This window comes from Phalaenopsis equestris, unplaced genomic scaffold, assembly GCF_001263595.1.
Source record: "Phalaenopsis equestris unplaced genomic scaffold, ASM126359v1 Scaffold235462, whole genome shotgun sequence".
Taxonomy (NCBI): domain Eukaryota; kingdom Viridiplantae; phylum Streptophyta; class Magnoliopsida; order Asparagales; family Orchidaceae; genus Phalaenopsis; species Phalaenopsis equestris.
The window spans coordinates 18108-40027 of record NW_018253333.1 but is presented as its reverse complement, the minus strand read 5'-3'; the positions used below and the strand labels follow the sequence as shown (position 1 = coordinate 40027).

The window sequence follows — 21920 nt, the reverse complement described above, 5'->3', positions numbered from 1 at the left end:
CTTTCTCTAGTTTATTTGATCAAGCCTCACCCTCAATTCTTGTATTCATCCTTTGGGATAGATATAGGATTTGAGGTAAAATGCTTTTTCATCTAAACTATGAAAATTATGGGGTCAGTTTGACTTCATCTTTTTCAAAATTAAAATTTTTAAAACGTCTTTCCGAAGCGGGCAACGGGATTTCAATTCCGATGACCGACAGCTTCTTACGGGCAAACCCCACACCAAAAATAGTGCCGACACTAACCCATTTGTTAAAAATGTTACAAATGTGTGAATGTGTTTCACATAGATCAAATTGGCCAAGTTTTAAATATGTTTTAATGCTGCTCCCCTCGTCCATAGCTTCCACCACATAGTGCCCCATTACATGCTGGCTATTAGCCATTACCTCCTGTTGCATATTATCATCGTCGTGAATTTTCATCAATCAATACCCACAGCTAGTAACCAATTAACTATACATCATGACAAATATATTATATTTTAAATAATTGAAATACAACATATTTCGAATAGACTATATTTTAGCTAATAATATACATTTAACTTTATTTAGATTTTAAAATATTTTTAAAACAAAAGTACAATAAGCTATTAAATCACCCAGTCACATTAAAAAGATTAAAAACTCAAAATTATTTTCTCATAAATTATTATTATAAGCAATTAAAAATAGAAGATAGCAGTCGGACAGAGAGAGAAAGTGAGCGCGCACTAATAACAAAAGGAGCTCCATTTTTTCTTGTAGATCCAGCCCTTCTTTTCCGTCATAGCTCCTCCGGCGGAGAGCTCATCAATTTCCGACACCTTTTCGCTCGTCCCTTTTCCTTCCTCCCTTCTCCATCTGGATCTCGTCCCTCACCTTTTAAATTCCGGGTTTCCCCAATCTCCTGTCGCCGAAGGCGCTGCTCCAGACTCTGGGAATCGCGTGAAGGGAGTTACTAACCATGAATCCGTTCTCGTCTGGGACTCGTCTAAGGTGAGCTAAGATCTTATATTCTCATTGGAACTTATTTATGCCATTTACCGTTTATGTGACCGCCTTTTCACTCCGGATTTCTTGTGCCTTCTGCAAAAATTGGTTTTTATTGAGACGAATTGGCGATCATTTCGCCTTCACGAGGATACTGCTGAAATAATTTGTAGCATATTGATCAAATCTAGACCATGTAGTATTGGTATTTGGGATATTGATACTTCGCTTATAGGCTAGTGCGGCAGCTTAGCAATTTTAAAGAAGATTCATTCTGTAGGTTCAATAATTAATGTCATAGAGATATGTTTGGGAAGCTTAAATTTTCCCTTTTTCTTTTTGAAGGTCTTATGGGGAAATTTCTGAAGCTAGGTAGAGGCAAATGGGTAGTTAAAATTGCATTACTATGTGCTCTGCTGTTACCTCTTTTCTTTTTTTATTGCCACAAGCTATGTTGAGCACTGACATTAACTGCCACACAACGCAGTAGTATGCTAGAAAAATTCTAGATCACTTTACCTTATGTGGAATTATGTTGTACAACTTTTAAACTAGAGGACCCTTGTAGCTATTTAGATTGTTTGTTCAAGGTTGGGTTATTGCTTAGGATGGATTGTTTTCTGCATTCTTCTTGGAGCTTAGACCATTCGGTAGGTAATGAGATTTTGAAAACTTCCGTAGTGGGAACTGGATGGTTTTGTTGTAGTTCTATTTGTTGCTATTGGGAAAGTGCAACAGGAAGGCCTGAAGTTGTTTAAGAAATTCTTAATTTTAAAAATTTTCAAAACATTATTTAACACATTATTGGGCTTTTGTTTGTCTACATGTGTGGTGATTGTATAATTTTTAGAAATAAAGCATTTGCTTTCGGTAAGAGAGGGATTGTATTCGGTAGGAAATTAAAATCAACTTAAGCATTTACATTGTGAAAGTTGTAGTACTTGTTATTTCTAGGTCAAATTAATGATGTTTGGAGGCAATTTGATTGAACTTTATTTTTAAATTTGTGAGGCCTTAATTGATATCATTATCATGTGAGCCTTTTGCAAGTTTCTAGAGTGAGTGGCCGAAGAAAATTTTATGTATTTCATTGAATATGTTATGTTTGTGCCAAGGTTATTAACACAGAGCACAATGTAATGCACAAAGTTTTTTTTTTTTTTTTTTTTTTTTGGGGTAAAAATAAAAAAGGAGGGGATTGTTAATTATTAGCAATGCAATTTTTACAAAAAAAGTGATGTTTTATGCACACTCTTTAAGATTAACCCATTTGAATTAGTTGAATAAGAATCTCCAATCATCTCATTTGTATATTGTACTGTAAGGAGGAGGAAAAATCAAAGATTTGAAGCGAATTGGAGAAATAATACAAAAGCTGGAAATAGAGGGCTGCATTTGTGCTATATCTTTTGATTCTCTTGTTACTTGCATGAGTTCACTTGAATCTCTTGCTGCATATTATTCTCGTAAGTGGGTGGACTGAGAGAGGCTTTGCATCTGACGTGACATTTGCTTCAACGATGAAGAGGAGAGTTAAGCATTGCATGAGATGTGATGAAAAGAATGCAGTATCTACAAATCAAATTGAATCAAGATTGTAAAACTCACTCTCTTCATTTCCCATAAGCTTTCATGAATCAACAATGAAATATACGGCTCATAAGTCACGAGCATGTAATGAGCTCCATAGGTTGACATGTGCATTGTTGTGCATCACGACATCCATTTGCTTTGTTATGAAGCAATGCACAAGGCCCTCACATTGAATTGCTTCTCTTCAAAGCAGGTTATGATGCTTGTTTTTGACAGTACTAGTTTATACCCACTTGTATTTTTTGATAATGTATTTTCTGTTTTCTCTTAGCCATATAAATTAGGCCAGTTGTAGATTGTTGGGATAAAGCTACTGATGGTATTGTGGAAATATCAAATTATGGTATTTTTCTAAGTACATGTTTAACTCAATTTTGATAAACCAAGGGCTAAACGATACTTGACAAGTATGGAAAGTAGTAAATAATTCAGGTTTAAATTGGAAAGTAAGCAGTTATTATAATAAGGTATTTCTTGAAATCACTTCTTATTTTTCTGATTACCTTTATTTCATTAGTTATTTTTTTGTCATTACAAATATTTACTTAGGTCATGGTTTTTAGCATCCCTCCTCTATTCACTGTGGTATGATTGTTTATTAAATTGAAATTTGCTCATGCATGTGGATTTTGATGGATTTTTTTTACCATTAATCTTTTTTGAGGATCATCAGCTATGTTAGCTCATGGAACACATTTGAACTCTTGATGAGAGAACATTACGGAAACTGTGGTTGTGATGCATGCTTCTGCCTCTTTTATGTTTTCATCAAATCTAACTAAAACTCATTAATTCACTAGTTTCTTGCTTTCAATGTTATTTGTTCTTCATCTTCTTTTTTATTTTTCTTATTATAATGTTGTAGACCAAGATTTTTGATTGATTCAATAAGGTTCTTTGATTAATATTTCAACTTCTCTCAAGCTCTATCCAATTACTTGGCGAACTTACTCTATTTAACTTGTGCATTTTTCTTGAGGCAGAGCTCTTTTACTGCATCTTTTCCTAAAATCTATACAGTTTTTGGCTCTCCTCTTTAACTTTTATCATGCAGACAACTTTCAGGGATTGTGATTTTTCTTTGATGATTTATTTCTAATTTCATGGCAATTTCTCTACTAAAATTTATCTTCTTATAATGAATAAAGAATTGCATTCCATGTGTCAACATTTTTTTTGTCTTTCTGCTTTCTTTATGCTTTGCTTTATAAACTATTGGTTCTGAGATTCATTTCTATTGGCCATTTTATGTATATCCAATTGTTGCAATGAATGTTATTCCTCAATGGATGAAGCATTGTTCATCATTTTACCTTTTTCTTTCCAAAGCAGTGACTGCTATATGCAGTTTGAGTAGTGTGCTTGGCGTAGTGTTTGGAAGTAGACAAGCTAAAAAAAGTAGACAAGCTAAAACTGTAGGTTTCCATGGCTTCATAGGTTGCAAAGAACTAAGAATTGGAAAATGGCATTTCAATTTGTTGCAAATGATATGCTGATTGTGATTTGTGTTGAGGTGATTGCATGACAATATATTAGCAGAAGTATTGAAATTTGTAATGATTTTTATTGTCAGTTCAAAATTATAATTTTCATTACTTTTTTTTCCATCCTTTTGCTCTTTCAGTAACTTTGGGCAAGTTTTGACAGGATGAAGATTTGGCATGAACTCGGATATTTTGTGTTTGTGAGACAATATTATTATCATAATAGCATAGGCTTGGATTTGAAGGCTAACGACTAATTGGGCTATGGCTGATATTGGATATGAGATTAAATTGCTGTGCCTTGTAAGGAATATATTTTTAAAGAGTTTTTATTGTTTTTCCTAGTTGATTTTTTTCTTTCATTCCTTCAAAAAGCCATCATATATCCAACAACCTTCCAAACCTAAGTTCTATATTCTTTATGTCACACAATGCTTTCTTGCATGCAACCCAACTTAGCTTGATAGATGGGTGTTTGTCTTCTAACTAAGAGATTTTGGGTTCAAGGCATATTTACAGGGATAGATGGGTGTTAGTCTTCAACAATTTGCAGGAAGATTTCTCTTCTTTATACTTCATCTTCAACCTCACGTTTAGTGTGAGCATTCATGATCGCCCACTTAATCATGCTATATTTATTTTTTTCATTATTGCCAGCAATGGTGGTCATCAGTTTTCTTCTACATTCATGGAAGCCACCACCTTTTGTGTGTTCTTTCTAGACAATCGTTACTGTATCAGGCTCTTTTGTAGTGGACGTGGTCATTGTGAGCTCTTATTTTGTACTGCTATTGCCTCATTCTTTTCTTCAATTACAAAGCTGCTATTAATGCATCGTCAGCCTTTTGAGCTTTGTTCATCTTCTGCGTACTTTTATTCCCCTAGTCGTGTATGAAACAACCTCTTAATATTGGTAAGTGGAGTCACCCGCAAAGCCTTACATTATCTCACAAGTATGACCTCAGCACTATCCGTACCTTGCTTTAAAGAAGACAATCATTAGGAGTTTAGCAGATCCTACCTTACTGCCATTCTTAAATTTAGATAGTAAAATTAAATGACATACAATTAAGTCATTTCATACCGTGAATTGAATTTTTAGAGTTTAATTACCCTTATATATCATTGGTCTTGCCCTAAATACTGAAATAAGATTTCCTTTTTAGTATTGGATATTGTTACGAGATATAATTTTATATCGAGTGCTTTCTCTATCACTAGTTTGAATGTCTTTCGCGAACCATGAGTTATAACTTTGACATGTTATGTTCCACTTAGTAGAGGTGGAAAATCCTGTTAGATATTTTATATCAAAGCCCATCCCGACTTTTATTATCAAGGTCAAGTAGGTAGAAAGATAGTCCACTTTGAGCATCACAAAGTATATAATATATTTCATACGACCATGAATATGGAAGCATATACAATTACATTTATTTAATTAAATTTTATAGCTTTTATACACCTAAATAGTCAACACATAGCATAAGTTTTTACTGTATATAATTCAAAATCTTCTTCTAAGATACATTCAAAATTATGTACTCCAAATAGCAAGTTGAAGGACAAAATTGATTATTTGACTTTGGTCTAAACCGTTTCTTCTCTTTTCTGAGATGACAAATTTAAAATATCCGATGACCTAAAATTTCAGCAGGATGAATATTTTTGAAATAAATTTCAAAATATAATAACAAGGAAAAATATGTATTTTGGTCTTTTGAACCAACATGAGTATTGGAATTCCCAGTACGGCAACTCTCAATTCAGCATATGCTTTGAAAAAAAAAAAAAAAAAACTGTCTTAAACATTAAGCATAAATATTTGCAAGAAAAATTAAATGCAATTGTCAATTGTCAACTCACTTAATGTGCTAAGTTAACCAGATGTTGATATCAATTTATTTGTTTATATTCTTTCTTATCATAGTCTTAGAGGGTATCATATAATATTTGTATAAATTTTGGCATATTTATGTCATTTGTCATCACCTACCCCATTCAGTTTATAATAAGCATTAATAAGGGTCGAACTTGTTCTAACATAGTATTTATCAACTGCCCCTGCATAAATGTTGGACAACTCCAATGTGACAGTTATCAAGAGTCGGGAACCCTTTTTAGTCCCTATTGATGTTTATCTTGAAATAAATTTTGTTGTTACTTGCGTAGGCCATCATAGTTTGCCAACTGAACTTATATGATATATTTTTTCATTGAGTTCTTTTTTTAGCATTTTGATCATAAGTATTTAAAATATGCTTAGCTTTTTCTTATGAGCATTCAGTTAATCAATCTGTATAAAATGTGTCAATATATTAGTGATGTTTGATTACTTGAATTTGCATGATATCATAAATCTCATACAATTAAAAAATGTCCTATAATTAGCTTAAATAGGTAAAAAAGTGTAAAGCATTTGATTAGTTATATTATCAGATATTGTGAACAAACTTAATATGAAGTATGTCTATGATCATATACATTAAAGTTGAATATATTTGCAGGAATTCAGCGTCAACCATTTGATGATTCAATTAGAGGAGTAGATGTTTTAGATTCGACTTATGATAAGAAAGGCAGAGGAAGACCTAAGAAGACTTGGGCTTGTTGTTTAATCTTAATTTATTAGAACTAAATGAATATATGACACTAAATGGGACGCAATGGAGAAAAAGGATTCATGTAGCCGACCTCACGTAGTGGGATTAAGGCTTTGTTGTTGTTGTTGTATATTTACAGAAATTCACAAACAATAGACCTTTGAATAATATGCTCACTATATTGGAGCTGCAATATCTTATCACAATTACTTTGTCAACCTCAAAACAAGCTTCCTCCCTTTTATCACTATGAAATCTTGATCCTTCATACCCAAGGTAATAAAATACCACATTTAAATAAATTCTTAATTTAATAATTCAAAATCAAATCAAATAACCTTGAAATAATATTTTACCTCAAAATGAGTTCAAGCCTTTATGCCTATAACTTAAGAGCTAACTCAAACTGCATAAGGAAAACACCTGAAGTCGGATTTTATCTTTTAATCTCTAGCCTTTTCTTTCTCTTCTCTGATGTCTTATTCTTCCCCTTTGACCAAACCCCTTTTTGCTCTCTATTCAGCCTGCAGCTACAGGTTACAGGAATGAATAAAAATAAATAGAATTGCTTAGGTTATTAGTATTTAAGTTATTATATAAACTTTAAATATTCTGCTAAAAGCCATCCAATTTTCATTAGTTGTTTCATGTGCTGAAAGTGGGAAAAGAGGCATTGATGCATTAACTTTAATATATGAATAGGAAATTTATATAACACGTTGGACAATTTATATAATAAATGTTTTAGTTATATATATATATATATATATATATAATGTCCGCGTATTTCGGCATATTAATTGGCATCCTTGGTGTAAGACCCCCTCAAGTCGGGGGTTCGAATCCCCCTCTGGTGATGTGAGCCTTAAGGAGGGTGGTACTCGAATTGTTAGGCACATTAGGAGTGGCTGGAGTCTATATGCATGCATGCATGCATGCATGCATGCATGTATGTATATCTGTCTGTGTGTGTCTGTGTGTCTCTGTGTGTGTGTGTTATATGAACAATAAGCTGGACTATAACTATCTCAATTTTTTTATATTCTCTCCCCTAAAAATGATACTAAATTGGTTCTTTCTTAATCATTTGACATCCTCTTATAGTTTTGAGGATCTCATTGAAAAGATTCATCATTCTTATCCTTCTTCGTTATCTCTTTTCTCTAGAACTTGATTGTATCTTGATGAAGGCTAGGCAACTAAAATGTGGAAACATATAATTATTTATTTATTTTTTATTTTTATGTGGAAACATATAGTTGAGTTGGGTTGATTGGATCAAGTTAGGGTTTGGGAACCCAAGATAATCTGATTGTAAATGGGATGGTTATGAAGAGGTGAAAGTTATAAATTTGAACACGGTTAATTTTGTTCAGATTATGTACAATTTGGTTAGAGGTTCTCAAGTAGGACATGGTCAGAATAAGAATAGATTGGGTCCTAATTTTAAAAGGAATGGTCGGGGGCTATTATACGAGCCCCAACCATCCCTCATGCGCCTAAGAATTCGAGTACCACACATTACACTTGAGGAAATCGAACCCCAGACCAGAGGGTACTTACAACTGACAAAAATATATATATATTTCAAATTTTGAAAGAATTGCGTGCATTTTATATTTGCGTAAACAATATCTGGTATTGTTTGAGTGAGTTTTTCTCACGACGCGACCCGGGCTTGGAGTTAACCAAGATGGGAACGGACTATTGGCCGGTGGAAAATCAATTCATTCCTACTCTAATTCTATTTCTAAACTAACAATTTAATATTCAAATAATACATGAAAGTCACTAAAGAAAGCAATTAAAATTAACAAGTAGAAATTTATAACTTTCCTTTTGTCGTTCTCGCCTTCTATTCATCTTGTTCAAATGTTTAAAGCCTAAAAAAATATTACAACAACATAATGAGTTATCTAAAGATAACTCATGAGTAATCACACATTTAAACTACAGTAATCTATGGAAAAAAATTTAAGATGCATGCGAGTCTATAAGAAATTTTATAATATGTTGGTTTTTTATAATTTTATAAGAAATTTGATATAAACTAATGCATGCATTAATGAGTTTTTCTAAATGAAACAACCAATCTTCTATAAAGATTTACTTTAGCTTTATTTTATTTTATACTATACGTACACTTGTTTCTGTGAGGATCACTGTCAATAATTCTAACACACTTTTGACAGATATTACTCCGTTGGCTCCCGTCAGAACAGTGGTTAGCGATCTACACATCACAATTATCTAGGGTAGAACTCTTACCGACTCTTGACCGATATTATCCTGCTGGCATAGCGGTTTTAATTTAAAAATCATAATTATCTAGAGAGGTAAGCTCTGGTCTACTCACCTTTGGCCGATATTATTCCATCGGTATTAAGGTTAGTGATCTAACAATCACAATTGTTTGTGGTGGTAGAAAAACTCTATGCGCGTGGGTACACTGATATTCTCTGTCTGTATCATTAGGGAATGAAATTCTTCTCGAAATATGCACATACTAACATTTTTATATAAGCTATTTCATTATTCATAACATACATTATTCTGAGATATTTTTATGCATTTTACTTATATGCATACTTACTATTATTCTGCTGTATAACTATCATCATGCATATCTCTCATATCATGCATATTACTTCATGCATATTATTTTCTATCATGCTTATCATGCATTAATGTTTCCTATCAGATTTATCTTTCATATCATATGTATTATCCATATCATGCATCTCATACACATCTTTCATGCATATCTTTTATATTTTTCTTACATGCATATATTTTCTATATAACAATATGAAGATTCTAGCTAAACTAGAGCATACATAGAGTCAAACATACATTTTGAAATAAACACAATTATTGAAATTTGGAAATCTAATTACTCACCTCATTTGCCACACTAGATTCTTGATCTTCGGTAACTGGCTGGACGTTGTAGTAGTTGTTATATTGAGCTCAATAACTTATAAAACATAATATTAAATTTTAAGATTCAAGTGATTTCCGTAAATTGAATTATTCTTCTTGAATTAGCATAAGGTTATGTTACCTGAAATTTCATTAGAACAGTTCTAAGGTGGAATTCTTGGCTATCTCTACTATCAAACATTCCTTGGAGCCTTGGATGTTCGAATTTAAGGGGATTGTTTTGGAAAATGATAATCATAATATCATCTCCTCGTTACAGTTTTCTAAAATGGCCAAGTTTGGGAAGCAGCCATCGCAAGACATTGGAGTTTCTTTCCTTCTTTACTTTGTTCAATCAAGTTCTTTTTCAACATGTTGATAGAAAAAAGAATATAGTGGCTCATTCCTGTGCCCATGGGGCAATAGATGATAGTTTTTTGTTAGGAATGTGGATAATACACACTTTCTTTTTCCCTTTATAGATTTTGATCGGGCCCATGTTTTGTCTGAACAGGCCCTTTTTGTAATATATTTTTGTACTTTTTTTTTGTTATAGTAGTGCAAATGCATATTTCAAGGAACCCTGCATCGCGGGCTATGACTACCCAGGTGCTGCTTGATTCGCGCTACCGCTACTGTTCGCGCCCTTGCACTGTAGCAACGATTGCAACCTTGGTATAAGGGGCCGAACGAGCTTCCTTCGCCTAGGAAGAAGCGGCAGAGGGAGGGGGGACGGAATCGAAGCTCGCTTGTCGTAATCGATCGATCGAATGGAATGAAAGGCGGGAGAGAGGTCGGTTGGCTACCGTGAATCTGCAGATTAATGTAGGATTAGGGATTAATTAAATTTAATTAATTTAATAAATCTTATAACTTTCAAATTTTATATTTCCCAATTTGATCATAAATGAAATACAATGCTTTATTTCAAATTGCTCTATTTAACACATAAAATTTCATAAAATTGTTTTGAATGAAATATGATGAATCCGAAATTTGAGATATATTTTATTTTGTAAAAAAATTATCAAATTTTATTGCAGTTGAAGCTTAACAATATAAAACAACAGATGATTCATAACCCTTATAGATTGTATGAAGTTCATATCATATACTAAATTGATGCAGGTTTATTAACCAAATGCAGGAACATAGGATTTAGGAGAAAAATGAGAAAACGGGAAGATAAAAGAAATAGACAATGAATACTTATTCCAAATCTCAAGGCAAGATGCTCAATCCTCAAAGCGCAAATATGAAGCTGTGGATCTTCAAGCATCTGTCTGTAGATGGAATTTCATATAATGAAATTGAAAATACCATCTATTTTACATAAACCTGTGAACTACTATTTTCAGCTGTCATAGTGGAGAGAAGGAACTTTAGAAATAGCAGTTCAAATGGAGTTTTGTTTTTTAAAGATTCTCTTTTGCTATGAGTTTGCGCTTTTTTAATTGTTGCATTATGAAATAAACCTGCTTTGCTTATCTTAACTATTTTCCCATTTTTTGTTACCATTTTATTGTATTATGCCCTTGGAATTCTTCATTTGCGATGTACTTAGATTTAGTAACTCTGTTTCGCGTTTTAATTTATGATTGCAGAGATATGATTAGAGCTATAAGGGCCTGCAAAACTGCTGCGGAAGAACGGGCTGTTGTGAGAAAAGAGTGTGCTGCTATCCGTGCTGCAGTTAGTGACAATGACCAAGAATACAGGCATCGTAACCTTGCAAAACTTATGTTCATTCACATGCTTGGTTATCCCACTCATTTTGGGCAAATGGAATGTCTCAAATTGATAGCATCTGCCGGCTTCCCTGAGAAACGAATAGGATATCTTGGTCTTATGTTGCTTCTTGACGAGAGGCAGGAAGTTCTTATGCTGGTCACAAACTCCTTAAAGCAGTATCCTTAACCTTTTGTTATTTATTTGGATTTGTTTTTTTTTTCTTACACATTATCACAAATTTTAGTTAAAATGGTTTGTTTGAAGTTCTTCTTTGGTGGCCTTGATTCATTTATAGAGATCTCAATCATTCAAACCAGTATATCGTTGGTCTTGCTTTATGTGCTTTGGGAAATATTTGTTCTGCTGAAATGGCACGGGATCTTGCTCCAGAAGTTGAGCGATTATTGCAAAGTCGCGACCCAAACATTAAGAAAAAAGTAATTCAGTTTTCTCGCTATTCAATGTAATCCTTGAATTTCTTTTTTCTTTTTCAGTTAGGACCTTCAAAGTGCCAGTTCATTATCTCCTCAATTTATGGTGTGTAGTCACATACTTTTTCAAAATTTATTTTCAGATATCTTAAGCTACATATCTTGATAGAAATTCCTATATTCATAATCTGTTTGGGTTTATGTCTACAAAATTACTTTGGATCTTCTTATGCATCTTAACTCTGTCTCGTTATCTGACAGATTGAAGGGAGTTTATTTATACCATGTACTACTAGCAAACCGTCTGAATTCTTGAGATCCTTTCAGTTTTAGTTTGTTTCTATTATCTATTGACGTTGGGTTAAAGTCAATGCATTTATTCTAAGGGGCGGTAGATGTCCCTCTTTATTCTTGCTGATGAAAGCTGTTATTTTTGTCCAATAAATTGTCTTAGAAGTGAGCCTTTGTCTTCTGTACTTCATGCACATTTCCATCAGCCTCTTGTGCTAATTTTTAGTACAGCCTGCAATGAATAACTTCACTTCCCTGTTTTCCTTTGTTCGAATTTTCTACTTGAATGGAATGGGGAGTGCCAATATATCAATAACTGTTTGGTATAAGGAGTGGTTCTTGAATGCTAATTACCATAAGCGCACACACACATACTTGCTATTATAAGTGCCTTTGAACTTTTCTGACCTTGAAAGGTTTGGTTTTTTCTGATGTGAGAATATCAGAGCTAACTTTAGAAGAGAAAATGATTGGACCTTTTGTTTTTTACTTCAACATCTTTAATTTATTATTTTTATAATATGTGATATGACATCGCTATGGCCAATCAGATTCAAAGTTGGTTTGACTCTACTTTATTTTTGAATGGTACTGTCAAGATGTAGAAGTTGATGCAACACAAGCACTAAAGTATATGTGTATGGATCAGTGACTAAATCACAAACTAGAGAAGTAGAAGTACATCAAGATTTCTAGCATCATTATCATTAAATTCATTAACTTCAAATTAAGTTCATTATTTAAGCTTGGCCGATGCCCTTCTGTGGATTTCTACTATGGTTAGCCCTTACCTTGTTGTTCAAGTGACATGTAATGCAATTGAACATCACTTTCCTTCCATATTTGCTTGGATGGCCAATCAAATGAAGATTTATGAAGATTGCAAGCAATTGGAACCACTGCCTTTCCTTCTTTGCTTTACTAGGATATTATTATTTGTTTTTTCTTGTCTTTGTAAATATATGAGCTAACTCTCTTTAAATCATCGAATGAATGAAAGATTAATTTGCTTGGTTGCAAGTTTGAAGACTTTTTGGTAGCTTCTTTAGAAGAGAACTTTGGTGAGTTCTAATTCTCCCTTTGCATTTGTTTTATTCTTTACCCCTTTCTTCACTCTCGACTAAACCTCAAAACCTGCCTCTATCCCCTTTCCCCCCTATCTCTCTACAACCTTACCTCGCAACAACTGTGACCATCTTGCAATTAGTTGCCTCTTCCAACAATCAAAATCCTAAAACTTGCTGTTTGTTTTTACCCTCCCATACTTATCTAAAGCTGTCCTAACTCCTTCACAGATCTTCCTCCTTCTCTTTCATACTTTCTTAGGTTTACTAAACCCTAAAATCCTTCGACCCTCTCCCAAGTCCACTAAACCCATACAATTGATGGATAAACCCTCACCACAATGCAAAACAACTATTCATTTGTTGCCCCAAGCAACTAGCATCCTTTTGTCTTATCCCTTCATGATCCCCCCGCTCTGTGACACCAGAAGCCTTTCTCCTACAAGTCTAATCATCATGGTTATCCCATTTATTTATCTCCGTCTCAAATATTTCAGGTTGGTTTTACGAATCTTCATTTTTCATTCTTTTTTCGCTAAGTTTTGTTTGAGCTTCCCTTAACAATTCTCATGCCATTTATATCATTGCTATAAATCCATCAGCACTCAAGCACCTAAGGAGGTAGTGGTAGTGTTTATGTTTTTAATTCATTATTTTTTTATTATCTGTCCACTAGTTTAGTTACTATGAGGTTTGTCTTAGCGTTCATGACTTTAATTTTGCCGTTTTCATTTTTCTTCTTTGTAGCATTCTCATGTCATTAATAGATGTTGGCTTGTGATGCTGTACAGGCTGCACTATGTTCCATAAGGATTGTAAGAAAAGTTCCTGATTTGGCAGAAAACTTTATGACTCCTGCTACTGCTTTACTCAAGGAAAAACATCATGGCGTTCTTATTGCTGGAGTTCAGCTATGTACAGATCTTTGTAGAGCTAGCCCAGAGGCCCTTGTATACTTGAGGAAGGTATTTTGCTCAAAACAAATTTCTAATGTTGCCTGTGATGTGTCCTGCAAATTGGTTGTAGGATAACGACAAAATACCATATTATCCATCAGTATTAATGATGCCCTGGAAAGCTGAGGAATGTCATGTGATGTCATCAATCTGTCTTTGATGCTTAGATCACACTTAACTGCAATTTAGTGGTAATAAAATTGTTGTGTGTGATGAGCATATCATTCATGTTTAATTTTATAGAATAATTTATTTTATTTTTTAAAGATTTCTTTGCAGAATGCTTGTTATACTTGTGAACAAATCTTAGCCAATATTTTGTTTGACTTAAGTTACGTATGGCTATGTCATCATCATTAGTTTTTTCATGTTGACTTTCAAATATATAACACAAGTCAAAATAATTATACATGTTGATGACGATGGAAAACATATCTATCTTGTACAAGGCCAATTCAAATTGCATAACATGTGATGAAAATACTCAACCATTTCTTGTTTAGTGAAACATACTATGTTGACATGCTGGAAATAGTTTGAAATGACACTTACATTTCTTGGGTTTCCACATAAAATTTATGAAATTTATCCGCGTGTGACAAGTATGAAATTTTGACCTGTCTAAGTGATGAGAAATTGGACGAGGAGTTAATTCATGTTTTAAATTAAATTAAATTAAATTATAAATAAAGAATCCGCAACATTTATTTGGCCGATAATAACTTTTCAGGTTAATTAACTGATTAAAAGTTGAATGATAGACGAGAAAACGTTTATAGAAGATTTAGTTTGCATCTCGGCCGTCTATTAAATTGTGGATCTTTCAACCAGTTACAAGGTAAATTTAAATATACCACATTAATTAATTTAATTAGTAGCTATTTCATCTGTTAAATTGTATTTGAATATAGAAAATTTAGTTTACATCTTTTGACCTTCTGTTTTCGTCTTGGTTAATTTCAAGCTCATGGCCGGGTTGTGACATGTGGGGATGCTAGAAATCTTAGGATATGGGTTAGACTAATTCTGATATCAAATGATACATGAGTTAACCCAAACAACAATATGAAAACTAATATTATAGTTGGATTCAAATATGAAATTACAACGGACTCACAAAAAATTGATTTAACACAAACCCTAGCTAGGGCTAGATTCAGGGGCAGGTGATGGTGGTGGTGATCGACGAAGATTTGAGCATCCTAAGAGGTAGCAAAGGGTGGTTAGAGAGTGGGATAGTGGGGTGAGAACAGTAGGAGAATGCAGTGGGTTGTGGCGATGTAGGATGGCTGGATAGCGATAGCACAACAAGGCAATGGAGTTGCAAGGCTCCTATCGTGATGTAGGATGATTGAAAAGGCTGGAGGAAGGCGTTGGTATGGTTAAGCTGTGGTAGACAACTCGGCGAGGGGTTTTGGGGGCTGCGACAATGGGGTAAAAGGCTGAGATAAGGTGGAGGGTGCTGGGATGGCTGGAATAGCGATGACAACACTAGGGAGGGCTGGAATTGCAGAAAGGTAGCAAGCGGGTTGTCCTCGAGATCATTGCAATGAGGAGAAGGGTTGGTGGCAAGGGACATCAGATTGGGAGGTGAGAAGAGGTAGTAGACAATTGTAGGAAAACAATAAAGTAGCTGTTTTTCGGTGGTTGCAACAAATACAGAGGTGGCGACAACTGAAGGAGGATTGTGGAGGTAGTGAGAAGGTCGAGAATAATCACCATCTCGGACGAGATACAACTGGGGCATCACTTGCCATCGAATACGACCCTAGAAAGGAAAACATGAACTTCGACGACTATCTCGACAAAAAACACAAAAAAACTCTGCAACAACATAGAAATAACATACTTATAAGACTTGGTAACCAAGGGTGGGGTACCCTCAGTTAGGCGGCAATCTCACAGCAAGGAAGGATTGCCTGACCCGTAAGATCCCCTCAGTTGAATCGGTTCAGGCAGCACTTGCTGCCCTGTTCTTCATCTGCGCGGGAGATCGTAGGAGATGCTCCACGTCAGAGAGGCTAAGGGATAGAAATAGTGTATTATGTCAATATGTATAATAGTTTTGGGTATTTGGCATGCATGGTGTTGATTAACGATCTTAAAATTATCCCTTCTTAATGTAGGCAAATAAATCATACATATAAATATATACATAATTTTGTCACTACCAAAGTGACTTGCCATGCGCCATCATATATATTTCTAACAATATTATCATCAATGGAGGTCCTGGGAATGCAAAGTACTACATTTAATATATAAATCATAAGCCAAATGTTATTTTTGCATTCTATCAAAATTAGACACATTTATTGTGCATATAAATCAAAAGAAGGGAAATAGGGGAACTTGGGATAGTGTATCAATAGGTTTATTTTAAATTTTAGTTGTATGATACAAGATGAAGATATGATCCTAAAAGCATTAATTGCTTCTTTAAATGTCTTACTTATGGATGCCTAATGATTGATAAGACCATCATACATGCATCCATGTATGTATGCTTGATGCTCCAAGTTTCATTTATATATTTATGTATATGTGTGTAATTTTTCTAAAATTAAAGATAGGGCTAAAACTTGAAAAATGTTATGGTTTAGCTTTTTTGTAGTTCTATTCAATTCATTTTTTTATCAGTTATGAAAACTTGAGTCTTTTTTTTGGGATAAATGAGTTTATATTGCAACAATAATAGATTCAAGCTCTTTAAGCGTGTCAAACATGGGTATTTTATAGTGTTTTAATAGTCAACTTATAATTATCAATGACAATACCACTTGTCCGACTGCAGTTATTTTAAATGAGGATAATTATTTTTAGGCTCAAGATGTTAATAATAAGACCATTTTTATATCTAATAAAAATGGGATGGTGCTACTACTCAGAATTCTGAAAATTTTCTTTGATGTGTTGCTTGATAATTTTTATGAAGCTGCATCTATTTCTCCTTGCTTGCATCAAGCTATGCCACTCGAATTCTAGCTTCTAACATTATTGCATCTAAGTGTAAGGATGTGATGATTGAGCCAATTGTTGATGTTGGATCAACTAAGATTGGATTGATTTAATAGCATTTTGTTTTCTTAACCGGATGTTGGTCACTCTTTTAATGTGTAGGAGGCATCTATTTTTGAGTGTTCTTTCAATTTTGAAAATAGTGATCCATCTAACGATGAACTTCTTAATAAAAGATACCAATTTCACTCTCTAAATCCCCAGGAAATCACAAAAAAAGTTTTTTTTTCCTCACAAGTTTATTAATATCATGCTAAATTAAATAATACATTTATTGATTTTTTGCATTTAGATTTGGAGTAGAGCCTTTATGAGTTGAATGGTAAATTGCTATTCATGTCTTTGATTTCTCAGTCATTTACTGTTTCAAAGCTTCATCTAAAGTTTGAAATTAGTTGGTAAGCATGGTTGGTAGGTTGATTCCATGCATTAAATGTGCCTACTGACTTAGAGATCACATTCACATTTTGATGTTGTCTTCTTCATCCTCTATCACTTGTTATGTTACTCGGAGAAGTGCATCAAGTTTTTGAAGCAAGCATGCTTCTTTTCTTTTTTACTTCAGTTGTATTTTATTTCTTTCATATTTATTGACCATATACTTTTATGAAATTCTGTAGCTTTTCTCTTATCTCTTATGGGAATGTGTTTGTTTTGATGTTTGTGCTCGGGCTACATAGGAGGCATTAGTAGTCTGAGTATGAAAGGATTTAACCATTTTATAATTTTCATATTAGCATATGAAATTGAAGTTACTTGCTTTAGAGAAACGTATTCAATTTTTGTCAAATTTAGGCATTACTCGGTAATCCAACAACTAAGTCATAATTATCATTTTTTACCAACTACAATTATTTATCTTAACCCTAATTTTCTTGTGAAGATTTTGATTTTATACTGAAGCTTTTTGTGTTGCTAAGTGTGGGAATTAGAATGGAATAAACTTCCTTATAACGGTCAATCTTTTTAAAGTTTTGATTCTATTTGATAGTGATACTTTTTTAGGGTCCTTAGACGGTGTATTAGGATCAATTCAAGTGTTGATTGTATTGTTGGAATAAAGAAAAGAAGAAATATATTCAGATCGGCTAGGATTCAGGCGAGGGAAGTGGGATGGCTGCTGTCTTGGAGGAAAAAGGGTTGGCAAAAGACAGACATAAGGAGATTCCACCACCTACTTTTATTCAAGATAGTGGCTCGCCGCTTGAAGGAGAAGTTGGCTACACCACTCCCTGGAGCAGAAATCCACAAATCAATATCTAAATTGCAAAAAATCAGAACCAAAGGTATCCAACATGTTCTAAAACAACATACTTATACTAGTACAAGAATTAAAGCCTGATTATAAATTAAAAAAAAAAGGCAAATATGGCCTGCAAGGCTTGCCTTAATTCAATAGGTGGAAAGTCTCCCGCTACAGGTCTCACAGGATAGGAAAGTTCATCCCGTTCGTCCCATCTGGACGGGACACTCCTGTCAGATAAACTTTATGTGTTACTTAGATTTTTACTATCCTAGGTAGAGCATAAGCAATCCATTTATGACTTTAAAATGCCCATTTCATGCAGGGTAGGCATTTAAAGAACAATATAAACTGCTGTTGCTTCCTCATAGTGTATATCAATACATATTTTTGAAAGCATAGTTCAGATCATTTTTTTCTTCAAATGTAATTATAGTTGACGCCATTAAAATTATCATTTGCAATTCTTTTTTTTTTTTTCAATGACGGTTCGGCAATGGTAATTACTGCTTTGTAACGTTAAATAACAACTAAACAATGGCCATGCGATGAGCAATTTTTGTTTCCTTGACTGTGCTACCATGGCCTTGGAAGCATTTTGTTTTTGTGATGATTTCATGCTATTTTGACGCAACGAAGCATCTGCAATTCTTGAATTCTAGGGGTGCTGTTAAACTTGTTGAAATTCATAAACATGATATCCGCATTGATTCCATTGGGACAGCTGTGAATATCGTCTTTACTCCAATTTCTTTTAAAGTTTTAAAACAATCTTTATTAACAAATGCATTAAATTAATTCGCCCATTTTTTCAAATAACAGTTATTTCGTAAGTTTTGGCTTTGTTACTTAACGTGCTTGGTAACAAAAATTTCTGTGGATTTCCTGAAGATATTTGTCTTTGTTTTACATAATATTATTTCTTTGCTCTACCTCATTTATTAATATATCTTGACATTTGTTTTAAAGCTGTTGCTACTTTATTTCCATATTCTATGGGAATATATGTTTTGGGCGCAGTCTTTTGTCATTTTACTGTTCAAGTCTTATTTCCTGTTAGTTTTTTTCTTTCGTTTAATATTACTTTCTACATTTAGAATAATTTTCCACCTTGACCATAGAACTGCACAGAGGGATCAGTCCGGATACTAAAGGATATTTCCAACAGCTCCTATGCGCCTGAGTATGACATTTCTGGAATTACGGACCCATTTTTACACATCAGAGTACTTAAGCTTATGAGAATGTTGGGCCAGGGAGACGTGGATGCAAGTGAATCTATTAATGACATTCTTGCTCAGGTCAGCTTCCAGTCTTTCGTATTCTTGTTTATTTTCTGGAAGGTTTGTTGTGCATACTTGTATGATTTATGAAAATTAATATTGATTTAAAAGATGTAAATTCTTGGACTTCCAATTTAGTTTTTAAGAATAAAATCTGAGAGTTCTATATTTAATGTAAACTTCTACGAAAACATATCTTTAGTGATGAGCATAATGTTTGCATTGGAAATCATGCGGGATCGGAGTTAATCCAAATCATGACGCAAGACACGAATTTATTAATAACCTAAAATGACGATTACACTATTGAATTAAAAGAAAGAAAGACAACACATAATTCAGAACATAAAACAAGGCATTACAAACAAAGACCAAACAAACAATGACACAAGAAGCTCGATGAGCAGGGAGTTTGGAGAGATTGGGCTGGAGCGGCGGCTGCGGTGAAGGCCGGAGCAATTTCGAGCGACTAGGGAGGAGCGGGACAACAAGTCAACGCTCTTTGAGTCGTCGAACTGCAACCGGAAGAAGCAAGAAACGTCGTCGAATACTGGAATCTGGAGTCGGGAAGGCTGACGATCGAAGCTGAGGAGAGTGGCAGCCAAAGCTGAGGAACGGATGCAAGAATGGTGGCCGAAGCTGAGGAGCAGAGGCAGGCGACTAGAGGCGCTGGGGTGACCTGAGGATGGCTGCGGCCTTTTGGGAGGGAGGCGGCAACAGACTAGGCGCTAGAGAGTTGGGCTGCAGCCTGGTGTGAGGGAGGCCGCAGGTGATGCGACGACCTGCATGGAAGCTGTATGGGAGCTATCGACGGTTTGGGAGTGCAGTAGGGCTAGCGGCAATCTATAGAGGGGCTACAGGGGACTGGCGGCCCTCTGGGAGAGGACCAGGAAGTGCGATAGGAGGCTGCAGGCAGACTGGCGATGGGCTAAGAGGTAGCAGGGTGGTTGCAGGAGGAGTGGCGACGCTCTGTAAGAGTATAAGGGAGGCAGGGAAACTGCCGGCTAGATTGCTGGAATGTCGGCGGGTTGCAGGACTGCAGGTAGAAGTCGGAACGATGAAGATAAACACCACCTTGGACGAGGTTATAACTGAAGCACCTTCCACGTCGTCCGATACAACCCTCAAGTAGGAAATACTCAGATAAACTGAATTCAAATTTCAAAATCAAGATCTCTAATTCTAGACACATCAACTCCTATTTATAAAAAATTTAACCTAATTTAGGAAGCATTTAAACTAAGAAAGGAGAATAAAAGTTAAATCAAGATCTTAGATTTTAGGAAAGGTTTAAATTAAGGAAGGAGAATAAAATCATGATTTAGGCTTTTAGGAAAGGGTTTAAATTTGGGAATGGCGTAGAAAGGAAAACAGGAAGAGGAAGAAAGGGAAGAAAAAGGAAGGGAGAAAAAAGGGAAAGGAAAGAAGAGGAAGGAGGGGGTGGTGGGGCCCCCCACCAAGAGGACCAGCCGGTTCAGCTGTGTCGGACCTGCGCCTAGTTGATCCCCCATGAACCCCGCATTGCCATGCATGATAATAAGGGCTATTCACTCGGATAATTTTTACCGTAGGCACTAATCCTCCTACTGTTTCTTGATAAGTTTTTTTGTCAGGCACTAATCTTTTCACAAAATTTGGATTAATTAATACCACGACAAGTTTAAAGCCTTGCTGATCACTCTCCCAATTTCTCTGCAATGTGAAATTTGTGCTTGCTAATCAACGCTTAGCTTTGAATGAATGTTTAATTCATTATTTCTACTAATTTTTCCTTAGAAACACTTAGTAGTGCAATTGTGAGTCAACTTTTACTTTTCGGTGCAGTTTAACTATCACTCTCTCATTTTCTCTGCAATGTGAAAATTGTGTTTGTTAATAAATTCTTAGCTCTGAATGACTGTTTATTTCATTTTTTCTACTAATTCTTCCTTACAAACGTGTAGTAGTGCTGATGTGGGGGCTTGGGCTGAACCAGTTCAACCGGCTCAGCAAGGAGGTGCCGGTCCAGCAGGGAGGCTGGACGGGCCGTCTATGTTATTGGGTGGGGAACTGACGCCCCTGCTTCCCCCTCCTATTCTACCTACTATTGTATACATACTGCTCATCTGCTTTAGTGTTTAGTTCTTTTCTGATTTCAGATTTCTTGCACCGGCATTTTCTTTAGTTAGGGCTGTATTTGAATACAGGCGGTGCTCCGACTGTATCCTGCTCCGAGATGGTGACTATATTAACCTACTTTCACGCACCTTTTCCTCCCCTGCTCGCTGCCTTCAGCGCTCACCCTTCCTTACCTGTTCCCGCCGCCGAATTCCAGTTCTCCTAGAT

General features: G+C 34.9%; 1 protein-coding gene across 1 annotated transcript in view; it reads left to right on the top strand.

The window, feature by feature from the left end:
• Positions 1–709: 709 nt before the first annotated feature.
• LOC110039130 (AP-1 complex subunit gamma-2-like) overlaps positions 710–21920 on the top strand; it is a gene marked incomplete at its 3' end in the record, with an annotated part of 24232 nt that continues 3021 nt past the window's right edge. Inside the window, exons 1-5 of the mRNA XM_020744092.1 lie at positions 710–982; positions 11183–11485; positions 11605–11746; positions 13887–14060; positions 19434–19613. Of these exons, the coding sequence (XP_020599751.1) occupies positions 951–982; positions 11183–11485; positions 11605–11746; positions 13887–14060; positions 19434–19613 (831 nt within the window). The remainder of the gene's footprint in view (positions 983–11182; positions 11486–11604; positions 11747–13886; positions 14061–19433; positions 19614–21920) is intronic.